Here is a 13675-nt window from a genome sequence, read left to right as displayed (position 1 = left end):
CTAGCTCAACAATTGTCAACAATGGCTAGCAGTGGCTCTCCAGGGTTTCAGGTATATCAGCCCTACCTGGAGTTGCTGGGGATTGAGCCTACGGCCTTTTGATGTAATCATATCCTCTATCGTAGGTATTCCATAATTTCAGAAATTTCCTTTTCCACCCCACTCCTTAATCATGAATCTTACCTGAGCAGCTTCATGGGTGTTACGACATTTGAAAGTGACCGTAAACACATTATTTCCTCAGGGCCCCTTCTGTTAGAGCCAATTAGTATTTGTATAACACATTTGCTTAACTCATGCTGTGGGATATCATCCAGTTGTCAACCTTAAAAGACAAATTATGATGAAATAGAAGCAGGAATGAGATTTTAATTCACGTTTTAAGCAAAAAAAGAAAAATACACTTTAAAAAAGGGCATTTCATAGCCAACGTTTTGGAAGAGTAATAAAATGTGAATAATGCCGTAATTCTTAAAAATAAGTACCGGTGCATTTAAGAGACCTATGCTGTATTGTTTTATCCTTTTTACAGACTGTGGAGCTATTGTTGGCATGGATGTTTAAAAAAAGCACAACAGTTAAATAATATAAAATCAGGTGGAACCCACTATTACTCTGAGAAATTTGGAGGAGTGTGGTTCAGTAACATGCTGCTTGGATATACTGATGCATACGAAATACTGTTACCAACCAAGTTGAAATGTTACAGAATACATTCTAAATAAACCTCCATTAATTGCATGGTTAAGGTGTCACTTTTAAGCAGTCTGCAAGCAAGTATTACAAAACGGGGGGGGGGGGGGAATCCTGCATCCAGTGGCTAGTGCTTGAAGAGGCGAAAAGGTCACTTAAGTGCTTCTAACGCAGCAAAAACAATGCAGGAGGCAGCAGTTACGAGTTATGGGAATCTGCAGCCGCACCAGGTGCTGTGATTCTCCAGCTGTTTGACTTCACCCCTGGAGGCACACTGCATTGTCTCCTGAGACAGAGGGATGCCAACAACACCAATATAAGCCAAATACTCCACCCATCAATTGGAAACAGCATGTAAGGTTCATTAATTGCATAGTTGTTTAGTGAAGTATATATATGCTCATTTTAACTTCGTGTGTTTTTCACTGTTGAAAGTTTGGTAACCAAGAGAATGATAGTTGGCCACTGGACAACATATCTAAAAAATTATGCTTATACAAGACGGAGGAAATATGTGTATTCATTTTGGTGAGGGGGGCATTATTTCCCTATAGAAAGATTGTCCTTCCCTGGGAAGCTTGGAACATTAATTCTGAATAGATCAGAGAAAAAGGCTTGCTTGTTTGAGATGACCCTTATACAAGTTAACCAGGGAGGAAATCCTTCAGCAGCAGTCCATTACAGCCCACAAACGTATCCTTGCTACCTCTGACAGCAGCAGATTGCGCATCCGTGGTGAATCCCTTATTTTTGAAGAAACAATTGCAATGTTGAGAAAATGGAAGGAAAACTGTATAGTATATCTGCTCTGATGGATGATACAAGAAACACTGTTCACCTAGCATACGGTATAGTATATAAAGAGAATTTTATTTTTTTAAAAAAATATTGAATGTGTTTGTGAGCAATTTAATTTTCTGTGGAGTAAGGACATGGGGAAAGAGCGGTTTTGCAATTCCCCACTAATTATACCTCTGACTAATTGCTGCACCATGAAAGTCTGATGTGATGATGCAATTCTGGATTTACTGGAAAGGGAACAATTTCACCCACTGAACTGTGTTTCCTTTTAATAAGCAAAACTCTGGTCAGATTTAGAAATGTTTCCGGAACAAAACTATTTTGTGGCACATTCCAAGAGGTAATTGCTAGGTGATTCTTATATTCCAGCAAATATGTTTATCTAAACAACTATCAGTGTTTGGTAATAGTATGCCTGCTCTATTTGTACCATCATTTCCTCCCATCATTTCCTCCCCTCCTAGGAACTTGGGCTGGAGGTACCTTAAGGTAGAGGTAAAGGGACTCCTGACCATTAGGTCCAGTCGCAGACTGGGGTTGCGGCGCTCATCTCGCTTTACTGGCCGAGGGAGCCGGCATACAGCTTCCAGGTCATGTGGCCAGCATGACTAAGCTGCTTCTGGTAAACCAGAGCAGCACACGGAAATGCTGTTTACGTTCCTGCTGGAGCGGTACCTATTTATCTACTTAGAGCACTGTTTTTCCAACCTGTGGCTTGCAACTCACAAGTGAGCTGTGGGCTTTATAAGCAGCTTGACTCTTAATCATAGACACCAAAGACAGTGCCTGCACTTCAGAAGCAATCAGTAATAGTCACTCAAAGCAACTCCCTGTATGACCATCTGCCAGTAAGGGTACTGTAGTTGGTTTTTTCAGCAATGATTGCTATGAAGATGAAATACAGAAGCAGGTTACATATCAATAATTGTCTGAGACTATAATCTTCAAATCCCGAATTGACTAACCCGTTGGCAAACTACAAGTTCAGCCACCCTCCCGAGTCTTTCCAAAGTGGGCTTTATTGTTAAAATGTGAATATTCCTAAGTTTCATTATATCTAACACTGGTTGTGTAAATTCTATGTTTTTAGAATATATATTTTATAGCTTATATCCTGCAACTTGATGGTTGGTGTTCTGACATTCCCATAAACAAAACTCTGAATAGCCTTGTAAGTACTATAAATATTTCAACAAGTTATGCATTAAGTAAATTTTTGCTTGGATGCTTTTAAGTAATGGTTATAAAATAGGCAAATGTGCAGTTAAAATGCACAAAACTGACAGCTGTTGAAGACCTAAAGTCCAAAACTCGTGATAATAGATTGTGTCACCCTACCAAGTAAATTTGGACTTGTCGATCACCGTACAAAAATGGTTGGGAACCACTGCTTTGTAGATTGCCCCCACCAGGTAAGACACCCCCCAAAAAGACAAAGTATTTGCATTGCTCCCCTTGAAAGTTTCTTGAATACCGTACACATAATGCTAAAAAAGGTTGTTTAGCTTATTATTTGTGATCAATGCTACTAATCCCAGGGAGGGTAGCTTGTGATGACACAATTTAGCCATCTCTGGAACAGCAAAGACTAGCCAAGGTAAGTGACCTGGGTGCCATAACAAAAGACTGTGGGTACAGTATATGCAATTTCATGAAATGTTAAAACAAGCTCCATCTTTCAGATACTTTTCATGTCAATAGAATAACTGCTTCACAAAAAACTTGCCACTTTGTGTTTAGAGTAAAGAACTTCCATGTTACTGGATAGCATGGCTATCATCTTACACAGCTTACATAGAAAAAGCCCACCTTCTTCCCCAACCAAGAATTCTGGGAACTGTAGTCTGTTAAGGGTCCCAAGAATTGTGACCTGCTACATACCACCAGTACATATTCACCCCAGTGCAGAGGTTTGTTGTTAGTTCCCCGTGCCTTACTTGCTTTTAAGTTCAAAAAAAAAAAAAAAAAAAAGGGAAAGATTTAATGTCCCCAAATAAAGTTTATATATCCTGAACTCCCAAGTAACCTTTGGCATACCCCATATCATCTACTGCTATGATCAGGAGAGTCCCACTCTTGAGCTCTAGAATAGTTTTAACCAAAATTATCATACTTGCTGGCACTGTAAAGACCATAGAAGGCAAGTAATTGGTGGTTGGCCACTCCACAACATGATTTGGGTCAGCACAATTCTTCTTCTTCTGATTTTATTCATTTATTTATACATACATACATACATACAGCCAGCCAGGTGTGCGGGGTATAAATAACAAATTATTAGTATTATTTCCAACCCATGGGGAAGCGTTCACACGAAACACCTACTACTTCTTTGGCTATCACTCGTAGCCGAGTAAGATTGTCTTCCATAAACACGGTTTTAACAATGAGTCCATAAGTGACTGTGGAGGCCAATTCTGGATCCACACGTCCTTCCACAATGGGGACATTGGTTTCCGGGCAGAAGTTGATCACAGTGTGGCTTTGCCAAGCGTGCCTTCCTCCTACCACGTTTCTCCCTTGCATCCTGAGTTCGAGTGTCTTCAAAGTCCATGACACCTTTGGTAAAGGCTGTTCTCCAACTAGAACGCTCGCAGGCCAGTGTTTCCCAGTTGTTGGTGTTTATACTATATTTTTTAAGATTTGCTTTGAGACAGTCTTTAGACGTCTTTTGTTGACCACCAGCATTACTCTTTCCATTTTTAAGCTCGGAATAGAGTACAGTGGTACCTCGGGTTACATACGCTTCAGGTTACATACGTTTCAGGTTACACACTCCACTAACCCAGAAATAGTGCTTCAGGTTAAGAACTTTGCTTCAGGATAAGAACAGAAATCGTGCTCCGGCAGCAGCAAGAGGCCACATTAGCTAAAGTGGTGCTTCAGGTTAAGAACAGTTTCAGGTTAAGAACGGACCTCTGGAACGAATTAAGTTCTTAACCCGAGGTACCACTGTAGTTGCTTTGGAAGACGATCATCATGCATCCGCACAACATGACCAGTCCAACGAAGTTGATGTTGAAGAATCATCGCTTCGACACTGGTGATCTTTGCTTCTTCCAGTTCACTGATATTAGTTCGCCTGTCGCACTGCAGCCGACACACTAACTTGTGGCGACACACAGTTTGGAGATCTCTGTCCTAGCAAAGGGGCGGCCACCGACTTCTGCCTCCCGCCTTCGCCTCCCTCGCTCGACGCTGCAGCGCTCCCAGCCGCCGCCAGGGCAGGCCTCCCGCCGCTCTCGTGCCTCCACCACCGCCAGGCGCCCACAACACGCCTCTTACCCCACCCCTCGCCGCCTCCCCGCCGCCTGGCTCCGCCTTAAGAGCCCGGGCCTCTTCGCCTCCGCCTTCTTCCTCCTCCTCCTCCTCCTCCTCTCGGGGCAGCTCTCCTGCAACTACCTCAGCGGCGTCGCCGCCGCCTTGGCTGACTTGCTCGCTGCGGTCGCCGCGTTGCTTTTGTTGCTGCCGCCTCCGCCGCTGGCGCTCCCGCTCCCGGTTAGGCCCCGGCTGCTGCGCGGTGCAGCCGGGGCCGCCGGAGGATGAGCCGCCGGCTGGTGCAGGTGGTCTTGCTGTGCCTGGGCTGCGGCTTGTGTTCCTTGCTCTACGCCTTCAGCCAACTGGCTCTGTCGCTGGAGCAGGAGGCGGCCCGGCGCCAGGGGGACTCTGCCTTGCCCGTGCGCAGGCAGCTCGGCGGCGGCGGCGGCGCCTGGAGGGCCGCGGCGAGAAACGCAGGCTGCAGCCAGCGAGAGCCGCCGGAAAGGTACCGTCTGGGGACGCCGGGGCCTGCGTTTCCTGCGAGGAAGGAGCGCCTGAGTATTAGTAGCGAGGGGGGTGGGGGTGCCTGTGCCTTTGCTCCAGGCGGGAGGGTGAGGGAAGCCAGGAGCGTCGGCGCCTCAGGTCGTTCCAGGCTCACAATCTCAAGAGATATATTGGGACAAAGTTGAATTTGCAAGGAGGCACTTCCAGTGCGCAGGGCCGGGTGTTCAGACGGAGTTTACGCCAGTCTGGTTGCTTTCCCCCCGATTCCCTCCCTCCCTCCCCATCTTGTCGGTCAAGCATTCCGTGGCTACCAAGCGTGCGTAATCCTCCCTCGGCTGCGTTTTTTTGTGCCGCCGCCGGTCACCCCGCTTCCCCTGTCGCTTAAGGGCGGCCACCGTGCAGCTTCAAAGGAGCCTCTAGCAAGTCGCTTTTCTCTCGGCTGCTGCCAGCTGGGAAACAGGAGACCCGTCTTAACTTTGCGCTCATCTTGGTATGCGCGTGTATGGGGGAAATAGCACTTTCTGAACGCTTGGCCCAACACAGGGGAGTTATGAATGGACAGGTGGAGAGAGAGAATTTTAGGCACGTGCTTCTTAGTTTATGGATCCCATCAATAAGCCTGTGCACTTATTGCAACCCCCTATAACCCATGTATCTCTATGGAAACCCCCTATAACCCATGTATCTCTATGGAAAGGACTACTGGTAATTAATCAGAGAACCTATTATGTATGTACCTTACTGTTACTTTTTTTAACCGGCTGCCCAACCCAATAATATGTACGTCCTGTGTTCTTTTTCTTTTTATGTTACACTTTGGTGTTACTGTTGAAAACCAGTGTTCGTATACATATATACATATATATGTATATATATTACTGAAGCTTAAAGTGGAGAAATGGGATTTTGACAACACAAATGGGGCAGCTGCCCCTTTTCCTACCTGCTCATAAGCCATGACTGGCAGTTGTCTTCCTAGCTTAAAGGAACCAAGTTGGGGAGACTGGGCTTGAGACATTTCCTCTAAAAATCTCTTCCTATCCTTCTTCCATCCCCTGCTTTCAGACTATAAAAAAAAATCAGCCTAGTCAGTCAGTAGCGACACTTGAATACTTGTGCCTGCATATTGCTTTATATACTGTCAAGGTTTCCTGGCAGTAGGTGATAGTTGACAGCACAGCCATCATATCTCCATGGCTTGGGTGAAGGTTTCTGGAAGGGGGAATTACTCTTATTAAGTAGAAGCAAATCCTGCTTCTTCCTGGCTGCATCCTGCACATCTGTACACTCAATATCCAGTTGGTTTAATTTATTAAAAGGATTAACCGATACAGTGGTTTTGACCTTATTCCCTAGTGCAAGGCAGATTTCCACTTGTACAGACAGAAGTTCCTCCTTCCTTTATCTGTGTAAGAAATTTATGACTTAATCCAAACTTGGGCTGCTGCCTGGCAGAGATTAACAGGGCAGGGCAACGGGCAATTTGCTGGGCTATTGTCACATGATGCTAGTGAGTTTGGGTACTAGAATGCCACTACTTTTTCCTCTTCCCAGAATTGCCCCATCACAATAATGGTGCAAAAGGAATGCACACTGAGTGTAGAACAGGATAGCAACTGATCAGATTGGAGTGTAGCCTACAAGCAGAAGTGTCGTGCAAGCAGTAGTGCAAATATAGGAGAAGCATAGGACTGGTCTGGGAGCAAATTCATACGTATTTGGTAAAAGTGTGACCATAATTGGGCTTTTAATTTTATTGCTTATGTTGTTTATTATTGTTGTTGTATTTGTTTGTTGACTTTCAGCCAAACTGTTCCACAGTAGCTTTATAAGAAAAGAAAATACCATAATATAGGCACCCCCAAACTCGGTCCTCCAGCTGTTTTGGGACTACAACTCCCGTTATCCCTAGCTAACAGGACCAGGGGTCAGGGATGATGGGAATTGTAGTCCCAAAACAGCTGGAGGGCCGAATTTGGGGATGCCTGCCATAATAAAATCAATATGAAACATATACAAAAAGCAGTAAGACCAGTGATTAAAACAGCAGATTATAGTAAAATGTTAAAAAGCCTGGGAGAACAATTTTTTTTTTTGCTCCACATCAGAAGGATATCAAGGCCAAGCAAAGGAATGACACAAATGGGGTACAATTACTCAGACCTTGCTTTCCATGAGGGTAGAGGGCAGGGAGGATTCAGGAAAGAGCCTTTGGCCATTGCACATATTGGTTGTGAATGCTGTCAGAGGATAGATTACAGTGGCTAGGCTAGGCTAGGCTATATCTGTCCAGATGCTGCAGCTGGAGCACCAGCCACAATTGAAATCACCTTATGCCACAGAGGCTACTTTGGCCTCTTGTGAGATGTAGGAGCAGCCCCAGATTGAGAACCTCATTTTAATAACACAGTTGGACTGAGGCACTGCCATAAACGAGTTCTTGCACATGCTGTTACAGTAATGCAGAACCTGACTACATGCAAGAGGATTTCTGTTGGTTTCTAGATCACCTAGGTTATGCATGAATTTGCCTGAATGTAATTTTGGCAGTGCAAATGAGAGGTGACAAATTTCTCCATAAACCGCTGAGAAATTGGTGTACTCTCCAGTGATTCTTTTATTGAACATTTTAAAAAAACTGATCACACATTACTATGGATAACATCGTTTCTAAACAAAAAATCTTCATCTGAATTGTTTGGGTGCACATGTGCAGCTAAGACACTTCCTTTGGCATACCATAGTGAATAGACATATCACTTGGGAAGACAGGCAAACTAATGCTGGAATAAGCAAAGATCACCAGTGTCGAAGCAATGATTCTTCAACATCAACTTTGTAGGAGTGGTCATGTTCAGATGCCTGATTATCGTCTTCCAAAGCAACTACTGTATTCCGAACTTAAAAACGGAAAGTGCAATGCTGGTGGTCAACAAAAGAGGTTTAAAGGCTCTCTCAAGGCAAATCTAAAAAAAATAGTATAAACACCAACAACTGGACTGTGAGCGCTCCAGTTGGAGAACAGCCTTTACCAAAGGTGTCATGGACTTTGAAGATGCTTAAACTCAGGACGAAAGGGAGAAACGTGCTAAGAGAAAGGCACTTTTGGCAAACCTTCACCATGATCAACTCCTGTCTGGAAACCTATGTCCTCACTGTGGAAGGATGTGTGTATCCGGAATTGGCCTCCACAGTCACTTACAGACTCACTGTTAAGACTGTGTTCATGGAAGACAATCTTACTCAACTACAAGTGATCTCCAAATAAGAAGAAGAAGAAGTGAATAGAGGACCATGTGTTACAAGAGAAGTATTTAGTCTGGCATTTAAATCTTGTCAGCCAGGATAGCTCAGTTGGTTAGAGCCTGGTGCTGATAATGCCAAGGTTGCAAGTTTGGTGCCCATATGGGACAGCTGCATAATCCTGCATTGTAGGGGATTGGACTAGATGATTGTTGGGGTCCCTTCCATGATTCTATTATGCAATTTAATTCTGTTACCGGTGTGAACCTGTGATAATATACGGTTTTTGTCAAAGATATGGGTATACAGTACTGGAAAATTAGAAAGTCTTCTGATGCCCGAAATCAGGCTTCGGGAAGCTCTAGTCAGCAGGCCAGATTTGCTCTCATGCCCCTAGGTCTCAATTTGGCTTGTGAGATCATTTTTCTCAAGCCACACCCAACTGATACCACGTGACATGGGGCAGGGAAAGCCATGGCTGTAGATGAGCAATTTGGAACACTCTTAACAGTTCCTTGGCAAGCAGGACTTAGATTTGGGCCTCTTAAATTTGGCATCACTTGCAAGCCCCATGTGGGTTGGTTCCATTTGGGAGTTCCCCTGTGGAACATGTCATTGCCAGAAGCAGGACTTGCAATTGGCAAGGAATTGTAAGTTCAGCACAGAGCTCGGGCCCCACGTTAGTCAGGAGTGGTTGTGACTGTAGCTTGGCATCAAGACTCAGGGTGCCAGTATGAGACTCGAAAAGAACATAGATCTGAAAGAGGAAGTGGGAAAGAATATTGCTCTTTCATCTTTTCTCCTTTTGCTTTTCTCAAGGGGAGATAAGAGAACCACCCTTGTCACTTCACAATGAATGCGGTAGTGATTCCAAGGGAAGTACTGAAAGGTGCCTTTGCAGCTATGGGCAATCCCAGAATTATATAATAGGCTTTATCTAAAAATTATTTATTTGGAAAAGTGGGGGGGGGGGGATTTAACCATATGCAATTTTCACATCCCTTTGTATCCTAACAATGAAACTAATTACAGGTAGGTAGCCGTGTTGGTCTGCCGTAGTTGAAACAAAATAAAAAAAAATCCTTCCAGTAGCACCTTAGAGACCAACTAAGTTTGTTATTGGTATGAGCTTTCGTGTGCATGCACACTTCTTCAGATACCTGATATCTGATACCTGATATCTGAAAAAGTGCATGCACACGAAAGCTCATACCAGTAACAAACTTAGTTGGTTTCTAATGAAACTAATGACCTGGCAGAAATCCTGCAGGTTTTATGAGTCATTGATGGCTTTGACAATGAGCAGAAAAGCCTCTGCAGGCATTCCAGACTCTCTCAGATGATTTGTTAGGGTTATATTTTTGGGAACCACTACAGACAAATGCATGCACATGTAAAATTAGTTGTTTTGTAAAGTGTCCCTTGATATTTTTTTCCCTGACAGCTCATACACTGTCTCTGCCCAGAAATGATTCTGTTTTTTGCCTGGATGAATTCTGTCATAAAAATTGAATCCGGGACCTTTTTTAAAAATAAAATATGCAGTCCATATTATTCCTGACTTAAAATATTTAACAATCTAACATTGTATGCATTCTCCTTACCTCTGATAAACGTCACTTTGCTGCTCTTGAGAAACAAGGTTATTTTGAGCCCCTCCAAGTAGGAATTTGTGGCTTGGGGAGTAGGAGATAGCAGCGTTATCAGGGCAGTGATCATTTGCCCCCATTTCTCTGCATTATTCAGTTTTCCTTTCCCTACCTCTGTGTCTAGGGCTTGGAGGGAGGACAGTGATTAGTATGGAAGGCATTGACTCCCGGAAAAGAGTCTAGGTCTCCATGGTATTGTTATATTCTCTTCCCATTTCCTGTAGCAGGAGTACAGGAAAGCAGAATGGAGAAGTTATTTGTTCCTGAAATGATTTGGGAAGCTTCATGGTTTGTATTCTTCAGGCACCTTTTCTTATAGACAGACGGCTCTCTCAGCTTCAGGATATGGGAGGCTTACCTTGTCAGGTTTTCACATGCAGGTTGCAGTTGATATTGACCAGGAATAAAGGTGATGAGCTGCTGTTTGCATCCCTCTCTATCTGGTAAAGACCAGCAGCAGAAGTAAGCACCATTGCCTGCTCGTATTGTCAATACTTGACCCGGTGGTATGCCAGACAGCTTTCCTGTGCTTGTTAAACAAATAACTCTGGGATACCAGTTTCCCCTCCATCTGCTCTTCCATTCTGGGAGTGAGAATGTGGAGTGGTTGGTAGTCTTGGACTTTTAGTGGTTCTTGCAAGACACTACTTATAGTTTGTGCCTGTCTGGCTTCCCACCCTTTTATTTCATTGAGACTTTGAGAATTCCTATTGAGATTAGTTCAGGGGCAGGCTGTTAAACTTCACAAATGTCTAAAAAGTTGTGCTGGTGGGTAAAAGCCAATGCATTTGTAAATACCAATTTGAATGCGGTGCTTTTCCAGTTCATGCTAGACTTAGCACTGTGCTGTACTAACTAAGCACTATGATTTCAGATGCTCAGGACTCCTCCAATTGTGCATTCATGGTGATTTCACTTCTTCATCACATTTATATCCTACCCTTCTTCCCAAAGTAGCCGAGGGTGGCAAGCACAACTGTAACAAAACAATTAAAAACAAAAGAACATATGTAAAAACAATGAAAGCTTCTAAAAATATGTGAAACAATCACATATGTACAGTGGTGCCTCGCAAGACGAAATTAATCCGTTCCGCGAGTCTCTTCGTCTAGCGGTTTTTTCGTCTTGCGAAGCAACCCTATTAGCGGATTAGCGCTATTAGCGGTTTACCAGCTATTAGCGGCTATTAAAGGTTTAAGGGATTAGCGGATTAGCTGCTAAAAGGCTATTAGCAGCTTAGCGCCTTAGAAAAAGGGGGTGGGGAGCGGAAAAAAACCCCCAGGAATCGCAAGACATTTTCGTCTTGCGAAGCAAGCCCAAAGCAAATTCGTCCTGCGAAGCACCTCTGAAAACGGAAAACCCTTTCGTCTAGCGGGTTTTCCGTCATGCGAGGCATTCGTCTTGCGGGGCACCGCTGTACTCCCACAACTAATACTATCATTGCTACCAGGAACAGTATCTTTCCACCATCAAAATGCCTGGGTAAAGAGGAATGTTTTTCCTTAAAGGATATTAATGTGCTTGTGATGGTATTGGGGTGGTTGTACGTGATGCTGGTTTCAGCATTGTTTATGCCTGCAGACATTTTAGAGTGGCCGTACTGCTTCATTTCCAATTGCTATGTGTGTGTCCTGCAGCTTCCTGCTGAAATTTGGTAACTTTTCATATCACAGAAGTGGAACGATGTGTCGACAGTCCAGTATAAACCTGCCGGTAATGGAATATCATTATGTCAATGATACACACCAGTCTGGAGGGATCCTTATTGGTTCCTTGTTATAAAGAAGGTCAAAATCAAAGACATATATACAGAGGCCTACCTAGGTTCCTTTGCGCCCATTGCAAGGAGCTGTATCAGTGCCTTCGAAGTCGGGAAGACTATAGACCAAAAACTCAAAAAGTTTGCTTTTCGTTGGCTTTTACACTCTGCCGGTGACTTCTTCTGGGGCCATCGAGGTTGGTCTGCTCCACTCCACACCATTTCCTCTCCTCCTCTTGTCAGTTGGTCCATCTACCTGCTTTCCTGCCTTTCTCCCCTCTGCTCACCACTTTCCCTCCTTTCTTCATCCCTTCCTTTTTCCTCCTCCTGCAACTCTCCCTAGGTCTCTCTGTCTTTCTTCCCTCTGAACCTTATGGGGCATTTTAGTCACACCTCTAATAGCACCAACTGGGGATGGGGAACCTGCAGGGCTGCTGCGATGGCCCACGCTAGCAATTGGACTCCTCCGCCAATGCACCCAGAGGAGTTGGCTCCTAGCCACTCCAAGCCAGAATAGAAAGGTGTGGTTTTTACACTTCTCTCTCCCGCCTGCACCTGCACCTTTGGCAGAGGCCAACCTAGCCAACCCCTGGGTACTCCCTTGCATATATACATATTGCTTTTGTACTTAACTGCTACATCAAAGCTGAACATGTGGGAGCGGGTGATGGTTTAATTATGTAAAGGAGGAACCACATCTTTCCAGTACTGCTGGTCGTGATCAGGTTGCGCTTTCCTGTTGATGCACTTTAAAGAGTGAATCACACAGTGCATCAAAGTGAATCCGTATCTTAGGATAATTGATCACTTAAATATCCATATGTAAAGCAAGGATTGATAATTCGACTTGCTTGCTAAGATCATTGGTCATGCCTGTACATATCTTTCTGGTTGCTTCTTTCCAGATGAAAGCTATGATGCAATGAACTACCTACCGGTAATTGCTGTTCCAGTTCTTTTAGCGGAAAGGAGTAAACCAGGAACATTCAAATGAGAGTAGGATTCTTGCCCAAGGTGGTTGTGACGCTACACGGTGCGCTGTGCAAAAGATATAAAACACACTTCTCCCATTGCACCGCCTCCACACTTGTCTATTTTAAACCAGCCTCGTATTGACTTGTTTGAGCTGTGTAATTAAAAAGGGATGGAGAGTTTGCTCTAAATAGGAAAGCTGTTGTTGGTTTTAAACCAATAGCTTGATTTCAGGAGATGCTCCTTTGGCATGGCAGCTGCTAAGACTGGATATGTGAAGTTTCAACTTCTTTGGCTCTAGTGCAAGTGTTGCAGCAGCAGCTATTTTTATTATTAAAGGGAGTTTCAGTTTAATATACATTAATTGTCTTATGAGGCGCACACCTTAATTGGATGATATGTGCAAATGCTGTCTGGTCTCTTTATATTAGTGTATTAAACTGCAGAAGGGAGGAGAAGGGATTAGATCCTTTTTTTGACCTCTCAGCAGTATTTTGTGTGGAGATCACAGGCTTTGAAATTAGCTTGTGAAAGCGCCCAGTTCAGCATTAGTGACGCTGCTGTATCAGAGCAACTATATTGCTGCAGCTTTCAATTCGTAGGGCTGAATCTTAAAAGCTGGTTAACGATACCGTCACAATATGGATCTTAGTTTTGTCTTTCTCTTTTGTTGCCTGGGTTCGCAATGGCATTCTGTGTCAGTTCTGAGACTTGATGTTCTGAACCATTGTGACAGCATTTTCACTTGAAAATGCTAAACAACTAAAGTGGACTTCAGCAGGCCAATATGGTAACC

At 44.0% G+C, this 13675-nt stretch overlaps 1 protein-coding gene across 2 annotated transcripts in view; it reads left to right on the top strand.

The window, feature by feature from the left end:
* Positions 1 to 4924: 4924 nt before the first annotated feature.
* GXYLT1 (glucoside xylosyltransferase 1) overlaps positions 4925 to 13675 on the top strand; it is a 32664-nt gene continuing 23913 nt past the window's right edge. Inside the window, exon 1 of one of the 2 annotated variants that reach the window (XM_083399913.1) lies at positions 4925 to 5257. In XM_083399913.1, coding sequence (XP_083256039.1) covers positions 5037 to 5257 — 221 coding nt within the window. In that variant the 5' untranslated portion in view covers positions 4925 to 5036. The remainder of the gene's footprint in view (positions 5258 to 13675) is intronic. The other variant, XM_083399914.1, reaches the window with a different exon arrangement.

The sequence above is a fragment of the Podarcis tiliguerta genome, assembly GCF_965153285.1.
Source record: "Podarcis tiliguerta genome assembly, chromosome: 10".
In the NCBI taxonomy this organism is placed as follows: domain Eukaryota; kingdom Metazoa; phylum Chordata; class Lepidosauria; order Squamata; family Lacertidae; genus Podarcis; species Podarcis tiliguerta.
The sequence above is the reverse complement of the archived record's forward strand: the minus strand, read 5'-3'. Positions and strand labels throughout refer to the sequence as shown.